This window comes from Conger conger, chromosome 18 (genome assembly GCF_963514075.1).
Source record: "Conger conger chromosome 18, fConCon1.1, whole genome shotgun sequence".
NCBI lineage: Eukaryota > Metazoa > Chordata > Actinopteri > Anguilliformes > Congridae > Conger > Conger conger.
Window position 1 is genome coordinate 11,325,581 of NC_083777.1, and position 24,357 is coordinate 11,349,937.

The 24,357-nt window shown below is 41.5% G+C and overlaps 2 protein-coding genes across 8 annotated transcripts; one reads left to right on the forward strand and one right to left on the reverse strand.

The window, feature by feature from the left end:
* Positions 1-3,224: 3,224 nt before the first annotated feature.
* Positions 3,225-13,972, reverse strand: gfral (GDNF family receptor alpha like). Of its 2 annotated transcripts, XM_061228493.1 has the most exons (11): positions 13,904-13,972; positions 13,552-13,667; positions 12,482-12,619; positions 10,140-10,292; positions 8,372-8,800; positions 7,814-7,870; positions 6,428-6,752; positions 5,395-5,636; positions 4,221-4,301; positions 3,918-3,999; positions 3,225-3,688 (listed from the first exon to the last, which is right to left on the reverse strand). In XM_061228493.1, the coding sequence occupies exons 2-11, from the start codon at positions 13,613-13,615 to the stop codon at positions 3,619-3,621; spliced, it is 1,641 nt and encodes a 546-aa protein (XP_061084477.1). In that variant the 5' UTR covers positions 13,616-13,667; positions 13,904-13,972; the 3' UTR covers positions 3,225-3,618. The 2 variants fall into 2 exon arrangements, with proteins under 2 accessions (XP_061084477.1, XP_061084478.1); XM_061228494.1 differs by lacking the exon at positions 13,904-13,972 and having other exon boundaries at positions 8,417-8,800; positions 13,552-13,883.
* LOC133118464 (hydroxylysine kinase-like) lies at positions 9,776-23,140 on the forward strand. 6 transcript variants are annotated; one of them, XM_061228497.1, is made up of 9 exons: positions 9,776-10,239; positions 11,861-11,976; positions 12,426-15,052; positions 16,315-16,343; positions 17,923-18,006; positions 18,132-18,440; positions 19,558-19,700; positions 21,130-21,310; positions 21,479-23,140. In XM_061228497.1, the coding sequence occupies exons 5-9, from the start codon at positions 17,949-17,951 to the stop codon at positions 21,919-21,921; spliced, it is 1,134 nt and encodes a 377-aa protein (XP_061084481.1). In that variant the 5' UTR covers positions 9,776-10,239; positions 11,861-11,976; positions 12,426-15,052; positions 16,315-16,343; positions 17,923-17,948; the 3' UTR covers positions 21,922-23,140. The 6 variants fall into 6 exon arrangements, with proteins under 6 accessions (XP_061084481.1, XP_061084484.1, XP_061084482.1 ...); XM_061228500.1 differs by having other exon boundaries at positions 17,923-18,000; XM_061228498.1 differs by having other exon boundaries at positions 12,429-15,052.
* Positions 23,141-24,357: the final 1,217 nt, after the last annotated feature.

Sequence of the window (24,357 nt, forward strand, 5' to 3'; positions counted from 1 at the left end):
AAAATAGCAAACAAAAATAATGAAGCCAAGCCAAACTGTAGCTTTCGCTCTGTTGCTTTTCAGCTCTGTCTGTGGCTGTGAAAAAGCACACATTTAACAGCCTGGACTAATTTGTAACATAGTACAGGTGTGTGCCTATTTAACCAGTAGACGTTGTCCTCGGATTTTCCTGCTTCCTTCCCAGAAACCATGCCCTTGCCACACATACTGTATGTATGTAATATCTAATACAATCACTATGCATTTATGTACAGTGCAGTCCATACGTATTTGGATAGCGGTACAACTTTGTTTCATTTGGTTCTGTACTCTACATTATAAATGTGAGGATGAAGTGCAGACTGTCACATTTAATTTGAAGGTATTTACATCCATGTCAGGTAGATTGGTGTAGGAATTACATCCCTTTTTATACGTAGCCCCATTTTAGGGGACTGAAATTAATTGTTCAGCTGGCTTCTCAGCTGTTTATGACTAGTCAGGTGTATTCAATTCCTTCCTTAGTGTTGGTATAAGAGAGCTTTGTATTTATACTGTAAAGTATCATTTGCTATGTACTATCTCTAAATATATATTGGGAATTAAATAATTGTGTTCAATTATGCACTGACTTTAGTTTAGTAGAACATATTGTCATAAGCGCTTATTTTTGTAAGGTATGTGTACTCTTTAATAAATACCTGGTTAAAAACGAAAACACTTTTAGCCTGCGATAAAACTAACATTATCTTAATTATATAAAAATATGAATTAGCCTTATAGTTATTACATTTTCCATTGTAAAGTTGTGTGATGTAACAAGAATATATCATTTGTCTTGGGAATTAATTTACATTCATACATACATACATACAGTAAATACATCAATACTAACATTGAAATATTGATCACATGCTGTGAACAATTATTCATGCAGATGGTTATTTCTCATATCTCGTATCAGATGATTTTAAATTGAATTGAAAGGATTAATTCCAGTGTACACTGGCCTGTGACTATAAAACCAGTTTTCCTTCAAAACTGTTTGTCCCCATTTGAAAGGGCTTAAAATGTTGTCTCCCCGCTGTATTTGGTTTAGGCTGAAAGGTGCGTAAACAAAGATCTGCTCCATCGTATTGTGGTGTACCATCATGAGCAGACTGCGCACTGGTTACTAATCACACACACAGAAAAAGCTCATTATTCCCAAATTCAATAGAAGTCAGAGGTCCAAAGAATGGTTGCGTATGATGTGATGTATGAAACCGTAATCTCATTATGTTTGCGTTTGGCTCGACCGGGTCCTTGTTTAAAATGGCAGATACCCTCGATTCTTTTCGCAGCAGTCCCATTGCTTTTTATATTCCAAGTGGGGATGCACACATCACACGAGATTCATACAGAAACTGTAAATGACACTAAGGTAAACTAATATCAGATGACTAAAAGAATCACTGGCCATTGCCATTGCCTTTCCAAAGATGCATTTGAATGCCAAGAATGTTCAGTCACATTTCGGAGACCCGTCATGTATAGCAGGACACATCTGGACTGAAGTGTTGGGGTTCAGTAGGGGGATGGGGGGGCAGTTGTAGCCCTCCATCCTAACCATGAAGTATAAACCGGGCAGGAAAGTGTCCTAAAATATTTACAGCTGCTTCCTATATGGGTTGGCCTCTGCCCATCAGTCTTGAGGGCTTCCTGTCCCTGCCCTAGTGCAGATCTCTCCTTCTCGATATGTCATTAACTTCCCTCAATTTAGCCACATCAGAGGCTCCTCAGATGTGAGTCAGCCCTAAATGTCAGAGGTCTTCCATTGAGGAACTGCTAAAGTGATGATTTATGAGGTGAATATCATTGGGAATTACCAGACCACAGAGTCTGTTCTGCCCATTAACAAGCACACCAGAGCAGTTTATTTGATCTTTTCCTTCCCCTTCACAAACGAGGCTGACAACATTTGGGTAAAAGACTCAGAAGGCCAATGAGTCAATATTGGATTGTCACTGGGTCTTGTTGACTTAGCAGGCTGTAAAGTGGCACTCTCTCTCTGTCTGTTACCGTTCGCCACGTTTTCATCTGAATTTCCCAGAAATGGCCGCATAAACTCAGTCTCCTCGTATTTGAATTCTCCCTGGACACACAACCTTCAGCAATGCATAACCTAGCTTATAAGGCCAAGCGAAAGGTCCCAATGTCTTAGAAAGGTACAAAATCAATTCAGAAAGCTATTTTAAAGGTTGATAGTGCAAAGTAAGCTGCAACTGGGCTTGAACTTGGTCTCTTAAGTAATCATTGGCACGTTTTAAGCATAACATTCAATAAACCAATCAGGGTATCATCTCCCATTCTCTTTAAAAGACACCTGCACTTGGACTTTGGTGGATTTGTAATATAATGAGCATTTGTCAGGGTGAGAAGACAGATCTACTTGTGCGTTTCACCTCAGAAACTTTGGGAACAGCAGGGTTCCAGCTGTGGACATCACTGTCTCTACTCTCAGTGCTGAAGGTATTACAGGATGCTTTTCATACTTTTTCTGTTTTGGCGTTTTTGGTTTCTTGCCCTGTATTTGATTTTTGTCCGCCCTCTCTTTCCATAGTCCTTTCATTCATTCATTCATCTCACCTGTGTCTCGTCACCTGTGTCCCTACACCGGTTCGTCATTTCAGTTCATTTACTTGTGTGTGTGTGTGTGTGTGTGTGTGTGTGTGTGTGTGTGTGTGTGTGTGTGTGTGTGTGTGTGTGTGTGTGTGTGTGTGTGTGTGTGTGTGTGTGTGCATATATACCCATATGTCTTTGTCCTTTCTTTGCCAGATTTATATCAAATTCCTTCCAGTGGTTCCCTGAGTGTCTGTTCTGGGCTCTGACCTGTTTTGTGTACTCCTACCTTTGCTTTTTGGATATTCCTTCTGTCTTGGTATTGATCTGGTGTTGCGGAACTCTGATTGGACTTTTGGTCATTGATTCTGGATCAACCTCTGTACCTTTGCATTATCAGACTCAGACTTACTGTGTTTGGACTCTCGCTTGTGACATCTACCATGTCTCTGATTATCCCTGTGTCTGTCTGTTGGCGATTGACCCCTGCCTGTATGATCTGCCCTGAGCTGAATAAACGTATATATTCTGTTTACTTCCTGGTTGCGCTTGGTTCAATCTGCCCTAAGCCCTGACAGGACAAGAGGTGGGCTAGCAATGATATCAAAAAATGTATGTGCACAATGTGTACAAACCATGCAGGCTTGTCGTGACAATAGTTTATTTTCCATTAACAACACCTTTAACAAAGCCATACAATAAATTAACCATAAACGTCTCCTCCATCCAAACTTTTCATGCATAAATAAAATGCTATCAGTCGTATTTTTCAAAATAAAAATCAAGTGCAAATTAATTCCAGACCTTAATCTATTTAGAATTCTTCAGCCACTCGAAGAATTTGACAAGAAATGTAACTGCGTTCAGAGAGAAACATCAAGTATTCTTCAACAATGTGGTTTTACAATAGACACTATGAAAGAGCATAGATGAATATAATCCAATAAAACATCTCGTAAAAATCCAAATGCTGATCTCTATTCCCTACATTTCAAATTTAGTGGCTAGAGTGGCTTGTAAAACCTGTCTAATAAATGATCAGTGAAAAGCAGGAATATTCTTTCTGTCAGGGGGATGAAATTTGGCCTTCTCTGCTCCTCTGCACAATCTGTGGGTATAGAAAAAACCACTGCACACTTATTTCTGTAAAACAACCACATGCTTAATTCCATCTTATTAAACGTAGAAAAAACAACTGCAATTTTATTTTATTTATTAAACCTCTTTCATGTTTTATTTGATGTGCAAAATTGGGACGCCAACCAACCGGACTCCTGAACAAATGGACAGAGAAATTCCAATTGATTATTTGAAATTCTAAAATGTGTAATACTTACCCTGAGGTGCTCAAGACGGTGATGACAACCATTAGTATTAAAACAATCACAAGGACACATATGAGAGCAACAAACAGTTGATCTGCGGGAAAAAAGAGAAAAGGGACTTTTAATGGATTGTTAATTGTACTTGTACATATTTTCATAAAGGAGTCTTAATTTCACAGCACTGTAAACACCAAGATGAACACTCTTTAGTACTGTATAAATATTATGGTTTCATATTACATATTTCTGCTTATGTTGATACTGCTATCATAATACACAAGAACATGGTTGACTAATGAAAACAATGTTGTTCACCACTGAACCGCTGGCCACTCAGTGGTGACGTATTCTCCTGTGTAGTGTGATGTGACGAGACTTCTTTTTTCATGTGAGAAACTAAAAAAAAAGAAACACATTCACGAGATATATTTTTAAATCAATTAAGTTAAATAATACTGTTAATAATAATCACACTCTCTGAACTAAAGTCTGCAGCAGAGAATCATAGTTTAGGGCATTCTCCAGTTGACTAACTGCTGAGCTTATTTCCGTAGGAAACCTTTCCTTTGTGCTTTTCCTGGTGGCTAAGATATCCGACACTGCATTTTAAAGCTTAGCTAAATTAACTGCATAACAATCGCTGTAAAGTCTTGATAGAAATTTCTGGAGAATTAAAATGTTGAAACTTTCTTTAACAATAAACAAAAACATTTGTTATGTATACTGTGCCACTTAACAATGACAAATATTCATTATGTATACCAAATAACAAGGACACATTTTAATTGTGTATGTATACTACTTAACAAGGATAAACATGCATTATGTATGTCACTTAACAAGGATAAACATTTATTGTGCATACCACTTAACAAGAACAAACTCTGCCCTGTAGCTATGAGACTGTGAATAGCCATGATGAAAAAACAACTGCTCATGCCCTGCTCCATGTGTTACCCCTCTTGGATAGATTTTACACAGACAATGACAAGACTAGCTATGCTTCAGCCATCTATTTACTTATTATAAACTAGAGTCTCATCCCTGTGAAGAAAGGTTGTTTAGTTTCATTGGTCGAAAGTTCCTCCAATACTGCTTGAACAACTTCCAGCACTGATGAAGGTCTGAATAAGTCCAAAACATTTGTTCACTTAATTTATTTTATATTTATTTAGCACGTTTTTCTGCAGTTGTTTAGTGGTATGTGAGCTGTAATGAATCCCTGCCTTCATGGACTAACTGATGTTACTTTGGTACAATGGCACCATTTCCTTTGCCACACCAAATCTGCGAGCCTATATTTTCAGAGTTTAAGAGTGTCAAACTGTGCAGTAATGCACCGTATATTCCGTACCTTGTGGATAATAGTTTTTTAAATTTGTGTGAACATGCATATAGTCTGTGTCACTGTGGACCGCCACGCAGGCGATAGAAAGCAGTGGACCACCACACAGACTGAAATGAAAGGAGGAACAGAGGTCAGTCTCACTGAAGACGTAGCGCTCCTGGAACACTTGGCGGATCCTCTGGCAGTGGAGGAGGTGTAGGCCCTGCAGTCCCTCACAGTGGCAGGGCTGCTGCAGCACGGTGCCCATCGTACCCACGAACGCCCACCGGCACTCTGTGTCCCCTCCTGGGATCAGGTCGGGATCCGGGGGGCACAGACGGTCAGCGCAACGAGTCTCCACTCCCTCCCCAAAACACCTGGACTGGAACGTTCTGTATCTCTGCCTGTCAATCACAGGGCAAGCACACACTACTGCTAGAGTCACTGTGTTCCCTCATTTACATTAATAATCTTGTAATAATAATGATAATATTCTATGGTTAGTACATCTAATGGATACGGTTGTTTTGAATACCTCGTCCCGACTGGGTTATGTGTGCCAATAGCTACAGCAGCACTAGAAGTAGCAACTAATACTTGATGTCTTACCAAATGCAACAGCATGTCGTTGTGCCAACATGGAAAGCCAGTTCTGTGGGGTGTTTGGAAGGCTTGCCATTTCTGAAGGTAGCATTGCATGTGAGCATGGTTCTGTCACGCACCCAATCAGAAAAAGGTGGAGTCTGCATTCAACATGCCTGGACAACAGGCTTCTATTCTGAAGTGGTGGCCTTGGTTCCACCAGACCTAATACATCAGACCAGGGTTTGAGGCTTCCTGTCCTCTTCTCATGGTTTGACTCGGTTAAAAATAAATAAATAAATGCAATAACTCATGATATTTTTCAGTGTGTTTAGGGAAAGGCATTACTTACTTTTTCAGTGTTTAAAGTCAGTAATGCCTCTTGTCTAAGGGTCATTGCCCAAATGTAACATAGGTATTCATGGGAGCACTTCCTGTGGCAAGTGACCCCACCTCCTTCTTTTCTCGATTGGGTCGCCTGATGGAACCAATGACATCAATTGCTGCCCACAGTACACATCCCAATAAATAAAACTCCTCCGTGCTTCCCTCTGCAGCAGGCAGCCGAGCCTTCTTCCCTCAGCCTCTCCTCTCTCCCCCCCCGCGGGCTTACCTGCACAGGGGCTCCAGCAGACACCTGTCGTACAGCTCCAGGCAGGTGGGCGTGTGCTCGGGCCTCCCGGCGCAGGCTCCGCCCTGCAGGTGGGCCCTCACGCGCAGGCAGTCCGGGTCGGCCGCGCGGCACTCGCAGAACACCAGCGTGTCGGCCACGGCGCGGGGGAGGCCCCGGTAGAAGGTCCGGGTGGCGCGGCCGCACGCCGCAGACTCGCAGCGGCTCTCCGCGCACGCCCGCACCAGGGGCACCAGCTGGGCGTTGCACACCGCGTCGTACATGCAGGCCGCCATGGAGCGCAGGCAGGAGCGGGCCACGTCACGGGCTGCGGGGGGGGACAACACGGCCACAGTCCTGTGAATGACGAGCTGTTGACAAGGAAACCACCCTCTAGCCTTTAGCAACCGCCGACTGCGTTCACATACACAAGATATTCCCGTTATTGCAGTTTTATTATTCTTTTAACATTCCTAAGGCGGCCTGTAGCTTAGTGGTTAAGGTACATGACTGGGACCCGCATGGTCGGTGGTTCGATCCCCCGTGTAGCCACAATAAGATCCACACAGCCGTTGGGCCCTTAACCCTGCATTGTTTCAGGGAAGGATAGTCTCCTGCTTAGTCTAATCAACTGTACATCGCTCTGGATAAGAGCATCTGCCAAATTTAATGTAATGTCTGTTTAAATGCAGTTGTGCATTGTCTGAATAAACATGAAATGGCCACGTAACATTACATCCCATATTAAAAATTTGTTAAAAGTAGGATAATTTCTCCCTCCAGCAGACCAGACCACAAACACCCTCAGGCCATTCTATGTGTTGCTAACTAATGTGAAAACCCAGATTTGAGCTGGATATTTCAAATACACATGCCAAAATAGCCGGCTAGCTGGCCGACAACACAAATAATATTGAGCCATGCCATGTTTGGATTAAGGTTTCATTCAAGGTATTTATTCAGAATACGCCATTTACATGGCCCATATCTTTTTCAGGATATTGCCTTATTCTGAAATATCGGGATATGAGTGAAATGAAATCATTTTGATAACTATTTCCCAAGATTTTCAAACTGATTGATAGGATTAAATACTATTTATGATATTGAAATGTATATTCTGGGTATAAAAATATTTCACACATGAAATTTGTAAAAACTGTGGAAGTGTTCGATGGCTTACACAATCTTATACCTGGTTGTGAATTATTATGAGCAAAATAATATGCCTGACTTCTCAAGTTGATCAGTTTTCTGATAAGTCAATGGGTTGTTATTATCGGTGCTATTATGAATATTTACAGAAATTGTATTAGTCTATTCATTGTGTTCTTTTCCCTGAGAACAAATGAGTACATAGGGATCAGCAAAACAGTGCCACTGCATTACCCTCTTCTAAAAGGCCACTTCTTTGCCAGTCTGGTTTGGGATCCTTCTTCACTTTGACTATAAAGAAGACAAAAAAAGAAATGCACAGGTCCAAGAAGCTACTGTAGATAAGACTGAGTCGGAACAAATGGCAGACACCAGTGAATTTCCAGGTCCACAGCTATGCTATGGTCCTTGATCCAGCATGCAAAATAGTTCTCTATAAACCACAAATATACTGAACACCCCAACATCTCCCGGGACTAAAGTGTCTGTCTGATACTAAAGCTAAGACACTGTGCTGAGTGGCTATGTCCTTATTGAAGGCTCTCACTCAGACAACAGTGTCAAAAGCCAAGTGGCCCGAAGAAAATGGCTGGTGTGGAGGAAAGTGAACACCCGATAAACTCAAAACCTGCACTCTCAGAACCAAACAAAAACACTGTGGTACTTGGAAATGCAATTTTAAAAAGTCAACAGATGAAGGACTGGACTAGCATAGTGATGGAAAGCTTGTCTTGCTAAAAACAAGATTTGCAAATGTGGGCACACGTCCAATTTCTGTCAAAGAATACCTACTGTGTGTAGCAACGTGTTCTGGCAAAAGCTTGCTGAAGAATGTACCTTTGCCCATGTTTTGGTGTATTGCCTTTGGCAGGGGTTTGGCCAGAGACTCCCTCTCCTCCTGAATACAGGGGCTGTTCTGGAGGAGAGCTTGTACCTTCAGGCACCTCTTCCCCCCCACCGGACAGGTACAGTTGGCCAGAGGAGTGCTCTTCAGCTCCCCCCAGAGGAGCAGACAAGAACTGCGGGAGGCCAGGGTGCGGCACTGATCCTCGCCTGAGCTGCAGTTTCTGAGCTTCCTGAACGCTGACCAGCAGCGGGGGGACTCCTGGCAGCCCAGCAGGACAGACAGACACCCCTGGCCCTCTGGACTCACGGATGCTGGGCCTGCGTCTGGCTGAAACCAGCCCCTCCCACTGGGGGCCTGGTAGGGTGTTTCACCACCTGTAAGAAAACCAGACAGGACAAAGCATTTCCACACTGGGCACTACTGTGGTTAACTAAGGCATCAAATGACATCAGGGAATTCCTCCGTCTGAACCACCACCTCAACACTGTCACCTAGCTGCGGCTAATTTCACTAACATGAACACCGACTGACTGACCGTGCCGGTCATTAAAACCCTATTTGTCACTAGGGCGTTTTTCCTTGACACTGTCCTTTTCCTCGCCATAGGCTAGTTCTTGTGAGGGTTGAGGCCAGAGTGTTCTGTGAAGAGTGTTGTGACAATTGTTTTTGATTTGATTCCTTGACTTTCATTGGCACAAGTCTGCCCATAAACTATGTTGTTCTATTCTGGTTTTTCAGGCAGGGGAGTTAGGTAGCTACTGCTATGTCCTAGGGCATTGCAGTTTGTCAGCTTCCTAATAACGGCGATACTAAGATTAAAACATTGACCACTTGCGTAGCTTCAGGCTGTGATTGTAGTAAAAATAAACCATTAACCACCTGATACTGTAGTTTAAGGGGTAGATAAATATTTGTGATCCAAACACAAATTCAATCCTATGACCTAAACTGATTGGCTTGCAAACGGTTTCAGCTCTGACATTGGCTGTCTACTTTTATATCGTAGAAGAACAATCTGAAAGGAAGGAGTGTTGTAAAAAAAAAAACCCATCCATTTCAGTTGGAAATGTTATGATTCAGCACTAGTTCAGGAGAAATTACAGATTCAGTTGTTTTTTAGTTGTGTTTTTTAAATGATAGTCTGACCATATTCCTGTGTGCTGCTGCGGTGTTGCATGAATATCCTGAAAGACTTAGCAGCTTGTTAAGAGGGGTTATGTCCCCCTGCATGCATGTGGCTGGCTCCTTCAGGTGCAGCCAGTTGCCTAATTAACTGATTGGCAGTTATGTTCAGCTGTCCAAAGAATAAAAGGCGGAAGTTTCTGCAGCTGAAAAGAGAGACTTTTGAAGGTACCTTTTTAAAGTCCTGTGGTTTTGAGACCAGTGTATTTTATAGTTTCAGCTAAGTGTGCCATGTTTTGTTTGCAGTTTTTCCTTTTTTGATTCTTTTGTAATGTGCTTTCGGACTTTGGTTTAGTGGTAATTTGTTTTAGGATGTGGTCCAATTGTGCTCCCCATGGCCCATGGGAGAGGTTGGGCCATAAAACGCAGTACTGAACTAGAGAGCTGTGTAGCTCAGCACTGCTCTCGAACTGACCCAGTTGGATCCATTCTGTACACCACCTGATATAGAAACCGGTGTTATGGGAATTGGTACTGTTCTACACCTGACTCCGAGAGGTGTTGTGGGGTCCGTGCGGTGATGTACCTCACCTGGCTGAGAGTGGCAGTTGGGGGCCAGCAGCTGTGGGGTTCTGCAGTAGTCCTCCTCTATGCACAGACAACCTTTCCAATCCGGGAACTGGCCCAGCAGGTAAGCGATGGTCATATTACACTCCTCCGAATCCACCACCCTGCAGCTTTCACCTGATGCACACACACACGCACACACACACACACACACTATTCAATTTATAGAGAGCGTGACTTAAGGCTAGCAGCTTGATGTTTTAGTCCTGCCTTTCTTGCCTTGAGGGAACACTATTGGGATCGTTATGTCCAGTTGCACTTATTGGATCTCTCAGATTTATTGAATTAAGTGAGAGGAGGGTGAGACATAAATGTGTCTTGAGGAGAAATGGGTATGACATGGGGGATATGTAGGCTGGAACCTAAGGTGTGTAAAAGCCAGCACCAATAAAAGAGGTTATTCTCACATGGCCTGTGGACATGTTTCTGGGAAGATCAAATGTTGAAGTAGCCTAATGCCTAGCGCACACTACACAAGTTACACAACTTTAAAAATCCTAACAAAATCCTAATAATGGACAGCATCTTACATTTAATGACCGTCTCTTATAAAATTTCCATCATAGGAAAGCTCTCATACAATAGTCACAGGGAAAATGGCTAAACCTATCTGGTAGCTAAACCTTTTGCTCTTGCAATATCACAAGGGAAATTAATCTCAGATTCTTGATTGTGGCATATGATATTGGCATTTTGTAATAACAAATGTACAAAAAAGCACATTTACAGAGCAGTGTTGAATTATGGAAGGCACATTGATAAAAGCCAAGAATTTCCCTCTGTGAAGGATATTCAAACTGCGTAATGAACAGCCAAGATCATTATCTTGAATGAAAGAAGAATGATAATCAAAGTGAAGCCTGTGAATTCTGAATCTGTGATTCTACTGAAACATTGAAGTATTCTATCTAATATTCCAAACCTTATAACACTTAGAATGTATCTTTCTAGTCTCTCTGTCTCAACTGGGTTAGTTTGCTTTTAATTGTTGATTGTTGTTTGGCTAGGTAAGCAGTGTTTGGCTAGGTAAGGGGTTTGTTCATACATTTGCTTGTTGGCGGTTCTAAAAAATTTTTATTTAAAGATGATCAAATAGGCCTTGGTCCTTATCTTTGTTGTGCAGTTAGCAGTTGAAATTGTACTTCCCTCAAGGGTCTTTCAGTGCACTTATCCCTGGTTATGGGTATACACTTTGCACTTTGTTGTACATCGCTCTGGATAAGAGCGTCTGCCAAATGCCATTAATGTAATGTAATGTCATGTAAAAACAAATGGCCTTACAGCATGTTTGCTATCACAGATGGGTAGCTGGTTAACCAATATGAACCAAGTTATTCTCAAAGTTGCAGAAAGTTACATAACCAAATTGCATGACAATTCCGTATTTTACGAGATGATTGGCAACCCAAGGCTAGACTGGCTCCTTTGCAGCCATTCAAGGAAAACAAGCTCACTATGTATGATCTGGGCTCATCCAACATGGCTGGATACATCCCTTAAGGTTATGTTCCACCGAAAATGCATCTTTGGTCTTCCAAATCATTTCAGAGGTACAGTACATGCTTTTATCATGAGGTATGGACATGAACAGATTCCAATTCCAACAAGATATGTAAAATGGCTCATTTGCATACTTTCAAGATGCAAATTAAGATTAACAAGCTTTTGTCCATATTACTTCATAGCCGGGCGTATATGGAACCAAATTTACCACTCCCAGCCCGAATTGATTATTCAGCCAAGCAGTTGTATAATAATACAATACTCCATACCATCAGCCAGTTCTCAATTAGGCTATTTGGTGAGTATATTATATACGCACATTTATTCAAAATTATTTAAAATTGTGGAGACTTTTTCCGTATCTGCTATCCCACACAGAGAATATTCGTAGCAAATTGCAGTTTATGATTTAAATCTTGAAGCAAAGATTTTGTTAGACACCCTTTATTGCAGGTTGTGATGGAAGCTAACGCGGTAGTTAAAGGGGCAGTTCGCCCAAAAATGTAATTAAGCCTGTGTTTTCTACTTGCCGGGAATAGTATCTACCTATAAAGATGGATAGTTTCGCTAAAATCTGTTGGGTTTTCTAAATACTTGCTTTAGTTCACCCTGGTAAATGTACATTTAAAAAAAATTATAATAATAAAGTTGCATCTCTTTCCAAATACAATCCTGTGATTAAGTATGAGCATCGGCATAATGTATTATCTGTTAATCTGTCAAATTGTTGTATACCACCTAATCCAGCAGGTGGGCGAACCGGTATGACATTTGCATGGCGGCGGCAGGGCGTGGTGGCATACCCGAGACACGGCACACTTTCTTCAGCATGTCCCATCCACTTCGACACGCATGCGACTCAGACACGCAGGCCTCCTTTATGGAAACGCAGTCACTGGATCGCAACGAAACGCTGAAGATCACCTGGTGTGCCAGAAGTCCTGAAACAAAACGCATAAATAACCAAATCCACTGAAGAAGGTATTCTTATTCTTTTAAACACAGTTGTTATCCATTTGTAATTATTTATTTTGGAGTGGCTGGTCATAAACCAGACATTTCAAAGAAAAGCTGTGAGACATTTCAATTCCAATCTACCACCTCTATCTTTGCAATTCAAATCTCGTCAGCACAATTGAGCAATATTCAATTAAATCGGTTGAACTAAACCATTTTATCCGATTAACAAGTATTTAGACATTCAAAAGTAATTCTAGAAACATCTTCAATGAGTATGTGGACCTCACAATTAAAGCTGAAGCTGCTATGAAGAACTGTGTAATTAGTAATAATAGTTTTGTCCACTAACAGATTGCGGAGATTAAAATCGATCTTTTGGGGTAGATGAGCACATCTGCAGTATGTATTCAATCAGAAAGCTCTCGACAAGCAATGTTGCAAGAGAGAAATGTTATCGTTATGTTATGGAGGGTTATTTTTCCTCTGTTCTGTTTACATTAATGTGTGCTTAAATCGGCAAACACTATAAATGTAATCGCGTCGAGTCGAAACAGGTGGCTCCAACACCTTCCTTTGCAAATTACGGTAAGAAAATATACGCCGAAGTATTTACTAGTGCAGATTGCTTTGATGTTCTCGGCTGTTGCACGGAAGAAAAGCATTGCTCAAAATGACATAATGTCTTAAAAGGTGAAAAGGAATGACTAAGAGGTACCCAAAAGCTGTATGTGATTCTCGTTATTTGAAAAATACATGCATGTAAAAACAGTGAAATAAATAAACTTCAGTGTGTAGCCCACACTGCCCCCATCCGCGTTTAACTCTCACTTAAACCAAAATAACGTTGAAACATCGAGTTTTAAAATCTTCACAGCTGTTTGCTGGTGGAGGGAGGGAAGGCACGTCTACTCACCAGTCACCAGGGCGATTTTCATGGCTATGGCTGAACATGGGGGAGCAGTACGGTAGAATCCCATCACTTTTGACTAGCCGACTCTTGTGTGTGGACAGCTCCTGTTCCAAAAGCCTCTAGGGAACCGATTGAACAATATACTGTATGACGTCAACTGAAAGTGACTTTTACCAAAAATGTTACCAATATAACCTGGCGCTGACGTTAAAAATACATTTTTTTAAATGTGGGTTTGACTATTTTTCACGCATATCATCAGTGAAGTCAGACATGATATAGTTTGAGGCAATATTAAAATGTTAGAGGCGATGTACCTATTGCATGTTACTTTTAGTTTGAATAGCAGACATACCTTGTGATGACTCACGTAGATGACACGTATACTGCACGTACAACCCCGCGCACCTGTTTGATAGATAAGACCCACATTTCTCGGGCAGAATGCGTCGTATGTGCACCTGAAACCTCTCAATCTGTTCAGTGGTGAGTTCATGTTTGAAATACGTGAGACATATAGCCTATAGCGGTTGCCTATCATTTGTGCTAATACATCTTGATACGATGCATCGACTGACCTTTATTAAAATATGCATCAAAACATACATGCCCATTTGTTGAATTCAAATATTCTAAATAGCCGGTAGTCTACTTCTAAATGTCGACACAAGACTTTTAGGAGGAAATTAGCTAAGTTATGTATTATCTTGACTTGACCGAGGTTGTTTTTTGTTCTTTTTTATTATTATTTTTTCTAGAATATCATATTGCGGAACACTTCAAGCCTTGTGTATTTGTATGGTTTACGCTATTGTTTCTAGATGCGACTACATCGATACGCGGACCCATGGATCGATATAAATGCACCATGATCGGTAGTTTGCTCGATTCTAAAGTTACGAATCGGTTGATTTACGATTTGCTGCTAATTCTACTTTAGTATTACTAAAGCTGCTGCGGAAGACTCGCTGATCTACAAATCCTCTTACTTTAAAAATAATAATGACCGCCTCTCATTGGCTAATAGTAAATCTGCGTTGACCTTTTACGAGTAGCGCTGGATGCTTTTCACCTTATTTTGGGACGTCCGTATGGGCAGGCTCTGTTACCGATTTTTGTGGGGAACTTCCGGTCGTTCAGTGGGCAGCTAACTTTATAGCAAATATCTAAACGGTCTCTGCTTACAGTATACGCGGCTAACGTATTGTAGCAATGGATTCAAGACAGAGTGGGGTTATGTGTTCGGTTAGGGGATGTCACAATAACTGGCAGAAGCGAAACTTATTTTGGGAACAAGAGTGTTTTGACCACCGAGTAGCAAGAAACGAGTGCGGCTGTGAGGCTTCTTATGATTTGCAAGACGAGGAGTCTCTTCGACTGGCTGAAAGCACTGAACTTGAAGAAACGACCAAAACCTGGTCCTCCTACCACTTCCCCGAGATGTGGCTGGGCTATGATGCTCGAGTACAGAAGAAATGGCGACTTCTCATCAGGACATCAACACGTAAGTTGCTTCTACTTAACGTTAGCCATCGTCACCGATACGGTGTACTAGAGACAGCTAGCTAATGTTAGTTAGCTTTGTTTAACCACAGATGGTAAACTCCATTATCTCTAGACATTTTCGTCTAGTTATGTAGTTGTTAGTCGGGAGGACAACCGAAAAATTTATTTCCGGAAATCAACATGAATATTCTGATTAAAATCTCAGTTTAAGCTTAAATTAACGTGTTGTGGACAATAATTCTGCTTATGTGGAATTTTAAAGTGACAAAATGACTGTTTTTGTGGCTTTTAAGCGCTTATTTTACCAGCATTCCATCAATGTTAAATGCTGGACCCTGACGACACCGAAAAACAATAGCTTTTACTGGTTTACTTCACGCGCTCATACATGGCAGTTGGTGGTAGTTCGAACTGTCAAAATTGTGACTGTAGCCAGGTCAATATAGTCCCTGGTTACTTTTTCATAGTTTCAATGGATTTTGACAATAGACATGTCAGACTTCAATCATGTTAACGCTCTCGAGCGTGCGTCTACGTTTAAGTAGCAAATAACCGTGCTGTATCCTTAATTTCCATAGCAACTGAACTCTCTGATCGCGCCGAATCACTGATGGGGCCAAGATAAATTGTATAACTTTTAAAGGTTTAAAACAATCCTATGGTGGGACTTTTGCCATTTATGGACCGTGCGACAGACATTTTCGGTGCCGTTGAACTTAATCGAATGCTTTTTATTTATATCGTTCGAATAACCAAGTGCCGTTAAAAAGCAAATTGTATGGCTTTGTGCTATTCGCGTATGCTAGCTACATCATGCTAACATCGTACAGGGACCAGTAAAGGCTTAGAACACGTTTAGTTATTGTAAGTTTGATCACCTCTACTGTGAAGTAAAAAAAGTGGACAAATTACGTTTTCTGAGAGGAATGTATTGGCGAACTCACGTGCACAAACAGCGGTCTACATTCTAAAGCTCCACTTTGCCCTCCCTATTGTTAGGAGTAGTGAGTATGCCCTAAAACGTTATGTTAAGCGAGAGAACGTGGTTATCATCCGTCGTTAAACAAAGCTCGTTAGCTAGCTAACTGTCTCTTGTATTTATTTACTTGTATCTCTCACTCTCTCACTCACTCTCTCACTCTCTCACTCTCTCACTCTCTCACTCACTCACTCACTCACTCACTCACTCACTCAGCCTAGCCAACCTAAACCTGAACACAAAATTATGTTAAACGTATTGTGGCTTCTCTTGTTTGACAGATGAAGACTATGCTGATGCAGAAGTGGATGTGAGTGTGACAGCTTCCAGCACTCACACTACCAACACTACTACTCACACTAGTCAACCAGCCAACCTGCCACAAACCCACACCACCCTGAAGAATGACAGCAGCTCAGTATTGTACACTGGCCGTCCTCTGCGTGTGTTCTTTGCTCATGTAGCATATTTAAAGCAGTTCTACACGGCCAACTTCAAAATGCATGTTGCAGATCAAATATTGATAACACTGATGAAGCTGAATCAGTTGCAGTGTGACCTAGCTGCGCGCGTTTTACAAATGATTGTCACTATACACACCCACATCTTGCACAAGCAACTAACGTTAGCTAGCAACAAGCTAACTAACAGCGCATCGACCGAAAGTTCCCCACAAACAATGTGAAAGAACCCGCCGAATACGGAAGTTTGAAAATGATGTGAATTGGCTTGCGAGGAAAAACCATGGCAAAACCAAGAACAAAATTTCCAACAACGTCGACACTGTTTAGTGCACCACCAAATTTAAAATCTAAAGTTTGGAAGATATTTGGATTTTATAAAAAGGAAGGAAAATTGGACAAAAGTCAAAAGCCGTTTGTAAGGTGTGTACAACAGTGATTAAGTACAGCGGTAGCACGACAAATCTCAGCACTCGTCTCGTGAGACGGCACGGTGAAACCAAATTCGGGCGATGAGGAATCTATGGATGCTAGCACAAGCAACAACACGCAAGACAAAAACCGATATTAAACACTTTTTCCTGCCACAACTCGGTAAGGTCTAAGGTAATCACGGCATCTATAGCCCGTTTTATTGCTAAGGAATTGCGACCTTACAGTGAAGTGGAGAGTGATGGCTTTCGTGACATGGTAAATACGTTGGAGCACAGGTACAAGATGCCAAGTAGACAGCATTTCGCTCTGCATTTGACAATTCAGTTTTAACTTCGTTCTTTACTTTGATATACAACTCTGGCACGCATTTGTCTGATTCTACTACTTTTATGAAATGTATCTATTTTATTTATTTAACCAGGCAGGTTAATTAAGAACAATTTTCTATTTACAATGACGGCCTATCTGTTTCAAGGTAAGCAATGCCACTTTTATAGAATTGGCTTATTTTCACTTATAATGGAAAATTTAAGAAATATTAAGTCTCTATCAGATTGCATCGCACCGAATCGTTCCGTATTTAAATGTATCGCCCCTGAATAGTATCGTAGCCCATGTATCTAGATGGGTAGTACATAACAACAATCAAAATATTTTCTTAATGATGCCAAGCCTACAGAACTTGTTTGAGCAGACTCGAGAAGCGCCACGTCTTGCGTCTAATGGGAGGGGCAAAATTAACCACAAACCTTAGCTGTTCATGCCAATGGCATGATCAAGTTTTAGCCACTCCGTTTCAGCTGGCTTACAACAGGGAGTGATGAGGCAGAGCCTTGACACCATAGTTTTTGCATTGACATTAAACCTCAGTAAATATTGTTCAATTCATTGTGAGTTGTCTGACTGAATTATAATTGTTATTGTTATTATTGTTGTTGTAATACTTTATTGAGCCCTGTGAGATAATTTTCCTCTGCATTTAACCCATCCTAGTTACTAAGGAGCAGTGTGCAGCCGCGATGCAGCACCCGGGGACCAGCTCCCAGTCTGAGGCCAGTGCCTTGGTCAAGGGTAAGGGTAGGAGTATACCGAGCCTGACATGCATGTCTTTCGTTGTAGGAGGAAAGCGTGAAATAAAAAAGTAACAAGTGCTCTGTTTTTCTTCTTTCTTTTTTTTCTTTTTCTTTTTTTCTTTCTGACAGCTGTCATGTCAATGGATGAAGCCCAGCCAAGGCTCAGCGAGCCCCAGGCCTCACAACTGCTCGGCCGTCTCTTTGGGTTGACCGTGTCATTGCTCCGCCCGCTGCCAAGCTATCATGACCAGAACTTTCATGTGGTGGCCGGCGAGGGAGGCCAGTATTTGCTGAAGATCACAAACTGTGTTTTCAGCCAGAACGTGGATCGGTATGAGCTGCAGAACCACGCCCTGGCCTTCCTGCACCAGCACGGTCTGCCTGTTCAGACTGTCCTGCCCACCCTCACTGGGACCATGATGAGTCTGGAGGATATTGGTATGAATAAGCAAAGCAGGCAGATGAAATTTTGTTCCGTGCTTTCAAAAAATAATGAAATGCAAAGTTTCTAAATATCTCACAATTCTACTCTAAAGAGTAGTAAACCACAATCAAATCAATATTTGTTGTGACCACCTTTAAAACTGCAAAAAAATATATAATAAAATTGGCTGGCAGATTGTTCCAAACATATCAGAACTTGCCACAGTTTAGCTGTCTCACTTTCCTTTAGCTTTCCAGGTAATCCCAGACAGCTGTAATCAATTTCAGAAAAGTGGTCGATTTGCTTAATTACATTACTTTACTTCATGAAATACAAAAATTCTCTAACATCATTTTTTGGAAGTTAATGCTTGGAATTCACAAATATGCAGTTTTCTACTGAACATGCCACCCCTTTTCATAAACCTCAAGGTTCCTCAATTTTCCAGCTCTGAGTTTCGCTACTACCCCCTTTTCCCTGGTTAAACTAAACCAGCTTGAACACATTCATTTGCATCAGCTTTTGAGTGTTTGAGCACAGAGATGGCAAGGAGGTGCATCTTATTGTAAGATTAACATTATATTAGCTAGCTAAGGTAGTATGGTTAGAAACGACTACAGTGCAATTGCATGTAAAAATGTATGTACGTAATTTTTAGGCCAATTAATTGTGAAACCACTGCCAATATTTGTAAATCTAGCCAATCCACGTCTACTTAATAACATTTACCGACCAATTTTTGTTTTTGTGTTGTAGTATTCTACAACCTATGCCTAGTGTTGGGCAGAGCTACTAGCTAACTTCATTTTACTGTAGCCTACTGTGTGTAACTATTTCCATGAAGTAGCAATGAAGTATTGTTGCACCTGTATTGACATAAACAGAAAATTATTAAATAAAGCCTGTAATTTCTGCACAGATCAAACAATATGGATGTAAATACCTTCAACTCAGAGCTAACTGTTTACCCTGTAACATCATATTCATGGTTTCATTTTAAAGCTCATCCTGTTCTGTTGTACCCATGAGCATGCTTGTATGAAAGACCAACTTATGGTCTGTTGGTTTTGGAGAACATTCAAGCTAATGTTATGTAAGGCTGTAAAATGTGAATATGTTGTGTTTTGGCAGATTGTGGATCTGGTAGTCAGAAGTACTTGGTGCGTTTGTTGACCTTCTTGCCTGGAACCACCATCGCTAATATCCACTGTTCCCCACGCATGCTCTACGAGGTAGGAAGGATGGCAGCAACAACGAATACAATGCTGCAGAAGGTAGGAGCATGTGCGCATTCTCACTTTTGCACTGAACAGATTGTTCCTACATATATTTTAGATGGGCTATAGGCACTCCAAACCTCGTGTTTTTCATTTTCAGCAAATGGCAGAGTCCTATACATACTGCAAGGTGGACAAGACCGAACTCCGAAAATGAAATAAGTCCAGAGTCATGTTTGTTTTTTTTTTTTTTTTTTTTTTTGTTTTTTTCTAATAATATGCAAAATTCTCAACTTGATTGATACATAGGTACTACATAAGCACCCTGTGAAATGTAACAAAACTAGCAAACATTTGGGCACCATTGGTTTAAATGTCTGTTCCAATCAGTTAAACATGAGACCTTTCTGCTCATTCTAAAGACACTTTTTTTTTTTTTTTTTTTTACTGTCTATAAATGATATATTATTTAAAAGCTCTGTGTATAAAAGTTTGGGGCCCTTTTAGATTATTCTTTGTTACTTTTTAAAAAGATGATTACTAAGACCCAGACCCAGGTGATTTACTCATTAGGGTTTCAGTGAGTCAGGTGAGTATAATTCCTGGGCTGAAGTTTTTATTATGAAATCACTCCATGCCTTCTAAAGTATCCAACTGCAGTAGCTACAGTACTGTCTGGTGTTAACAACTATGGGTTCCTCTAAACAGTTGTCCAAGGATTTCAGTATAAAGCTGGCTATTTCCACTGTCAGAAACATTGTTAGAAAATGGTAGCTAAATGGAACAGTTGAAGTCAAGGCAAGGTCTGGAAGACTTCTTTCTGATAGAATGGTCCAAGTCCTGGACCTCAACACAAAATTCAAGTCAACCTTTTTGGCCATAAAAACTAAAGGAACAGTTTGATATAAATTGGGGTCAGGTCACAGAGAATGCTCTCTAATGTGTAGTCAAAGGCGGTTTCACTGTCCTCCTCAGAAATATTGAGACAGGATATCTGTTAATGAATAGCATAACTATCCTACTGTTACTAATGTTACTATGTGAGCCATGCCAAACCATGCCACTTTTCTCTGACATCAACACAATTATTTACAAGAAATAACCGGAGCTGTGTTTCCTGTGCACCTGTTTTCATTAACCCGGTGTAATTTTTGCGCTCCTGTTAATTCACCCATCAATTGACCTGTTCTTTATTTTAACAAAGCAATAGTAATTTTCAGCACCCCCCCTACAAAAAAATAGTTCCATCATCCATGCCCTTGCCCTGAAAAGGATACCAGATTTACCCTGATTCATGTCGTCTGTGGATTTCCAAAATGCAGAGTAGGTGAGGTCCCCCCACATTTGTTTTGGCAGCCCATATGTTACAAAATGAGTAACTAAAGCAAAAGCATCTGTTGTAAATCAACAGGGGCTCCTTTGACAGATGGCCCGCCATAGTGCATTGTGGGTCCAGCTCTAAACTGGGCTGCTGTTGCTGTGACAGATGGAGCACCCCAAGCTGTGGGCCTTGAAGCGAGAGAACAACCCGTGGGACCTGGGTAATGTGCACCTGCTGGAGCCCTACCTGCCGGCGCTGGAGGGAGAAGATGAGCTTCGGCTCGTGAAGGACGTCATGATGATGTTCAAGACCGAAGTCTTGGTGCATGTGAGCTCCTTCCGCAAGAGTGAGTCCTTCCCCACTAACCCAATTGACAAAGTTCAGAGTGCTTTAAAAAAATAATAATAATAATAATTCATTTTGATACAGAACATTGTTAAAACAGTGTAGTCTCGTCTTCCAGTATAAACCTGATTATTGTCATTTGAGTAATTGATCAAGGTGTTCTTTCTAGGTCCAATTCATGGAGATTTCAATGACCAAAATATCATAGTGGAACCAGACTCTCCGATTGGCTACAGAATCTCTGGAATCCTGGACTTCGGAAGTATGAACTATGGCTACTCCATCTTTGAGCTGGCCATCACCATTATGTACATGATGATCGAGAGCCAAAGTCCGCTGGAAGTTGGGGGGGCGGTGTTGGCGGGCTGGGAGAGCATCCTCCCGCTGGATGAGGTGGAGCGAGACGCTCTGTACACGCTGGTACTGGTCCGATTCTGCCAATCTCTGGTAATGGCTCACCATACAGCCGCACTTCGCCCAGAAAACAAAGACTACCTCATGATCACTGCACGCAAGGGGATCCGACTTCTACCCTTGCTCTGGAAGCTTGGCAAGGAGGCTGTGCTCAAGAAGTGGGTAGATGATGCTAGAGAGTATTCAGACAGGAAGTGATGATAGGACTGGTGTGATGCAGGTTCCTGCTGCTTTCGGGTTCATATGGGTTTGCTTTATTATTCAGATATCTTATTTTCTCTATAACCTATGCAAAAGAGCATTCTGTCAAGCAGAAATATTGACCTCGGAATGTGACAGTCGGAAACAATATGATTTACAGGAAGTTCTCTTGCTGTACCAATTTGGCAGAACAGTTTTTTTTGGGCACTGGTCTGTGTTCAGGCTGGAGTGGGTTTATTTGTATTAAATTCTCCTTTTCAATCTGGTCAGATGGAGTCACGTGACGCAATGCGAGAGTAGGAAGCTGAGCTTGTCACTCCGCATCGCTCTGCTACATTTATCCGATTAAAATATGTATAACCAGGAAATAACCGCACGGTTTTGTTTATGAACAGTTGTGGGGCCAAAATATGTCTAAACTATTGAAGACACCAACTTGTGGAGACATAAAAAGACACTTGCGCTCGCACGGGACTGACGATATGCAAGTCCAAGATGCAGGCGACAGAATATTGGCCAACATTTATGCAAAGCTTACAAAGATCTCCAGTGATATGAAGGGCCCAGCAGAAATGCATCGCACCACAGCGTCGGTGGTGACAAAACTATGGCAAGGCGAGGTTGAGAAATGAGTGGACTATCTTGAATCTGCTGAGAAAAAATGGCAGGATAATCCACCGGCTAACAAGCGAGCACACGAGTCGCCAACCAGCAGCCCAGATCAGGAGACGGACCCAGACCAATGTTGCCGAGGTTTTTGAGGTCGTCGCACAGGGATTTGAGAGTGAGAAATGAAGGCGAGCTGAGCTGGGGAAACGACAACGTCGTGCTCTTTCCTGACCTCTCCAGAGCCACACAGGTGAGGCGCGACAAATTCAAGGAGTGCAAGAAAAAGCTGCACGAACGGGAGGTGAGCTTCAGAATGCTGTATCCCGCTAATTTGAAATTCGACACCGATGATGGAATTAAGACTTTCGAGTGCCTGAGGAAGGCGATTGCGTTCATTGATAGGATGTGGGGAGTTTGTGACCATGGTACTTCTCTTAAATTCAGTGCTAGATAGCCTAGCTGACTTTGTTTTTTAATTTTCTTCGCTTGGCACTTCTGAACATTAATATACAGACACTGGTTTGGACTCATTTATTACAGCAGCAGAGCCTGCGCGGCTGGATGAGTGAAGTCTCGTGGACCGCTGGTTTTCCACTGGAAAGATTTCAGGGGGGGTTGGTGGGTGTAAGGTCATTGTTCAGATGCACCTTTTTTGTTTCATGGGGTTATGTAAGGTTATTTTTATTGTGTTTTGTCATCACGGAATGTTAATGGGTTGGGGAACCCAATCAAGAGGAAAAAGGTTATGACCAGTCTTAAGAAGAACATATGATGTGGTGTTTCTACAAGAATCAGTGGAGTCTCAAGCTTTGTGGAGCCTGGGTTGGTTATGTGTTTTACAGTGTGGGTTCCAGTAAAAGTAATTGCGTTGGGGGGTAATTTGGGGATAATAACGTTGATTAGTAAACATTTGCAATTTAAATGTCTTCAAATTGAAGATAACTCAGGGAGAATTATTATTATACAGGCGGAAATACAAGGGCAAACCTTTATTTTGCCTAATATCTATGCACCCAACGGGAATGACCCGACATTTTTTGTGGATCTTGAAAGAAAGCTATAGGCTGCTGGAAATTATGATCTTATTCTTGGGGGGGGATTTTAATCTATTAATGGACCCGGTTCTGGACCACAGTGGAGCCACTGTGTGGAGGGTACCCAAGGCCTTCCTGACTGGGTCTGCAAGTCTCTGGGATTAGTGGGCATTTGGAGAATCCTGAACCCTTCTGAGAGGGTTAGTCCTCCGTCCTGATTTCCCCTGCCCCCCCTTTCTGATATCCCTATCCTCCTTGTCTAACCCAAAAATAAAAAAATAAATGTTTTGCACTTATGATGACGACTATATGTTTAGAACAGCATTCCATGTGTATTTTCCTAGTTATGGATGTGATGCTTTGACTTGTGGTAGAACCTATGCACTTGTAAATTGCTTTGGATTAAAAGCGTCTGCCAAATGACAGAAATGTAAATGTTATCAGTCTGGTTCCAAAAAAGGGTAAAGACCCTCATGACTGTAAGAATTATCGCCCAATTTATTTAATTCAGATGGATGTTAAAAAAATGTCTACGGTCCTGGCAAATCGGTAAAACAGGGTAATTGCATCTTTGATCCATATGGATCAGGTGGGGTTTATTTGTGGTCGTAGCTCCTCTGATAATATAAGACGTTTTATTGATATTATGTGGTCGGTAGCTGAAGCCCAGTCCCCAGTAGCTGCTATTTCTTTTGATGCCAAAAAGGCGTTTGATATGGTTAATTTGGGTTATTTAATAAAAAAAGTTTTGAATTTATGGGTTTGGGGGCACCTATATAAACTGGATTAA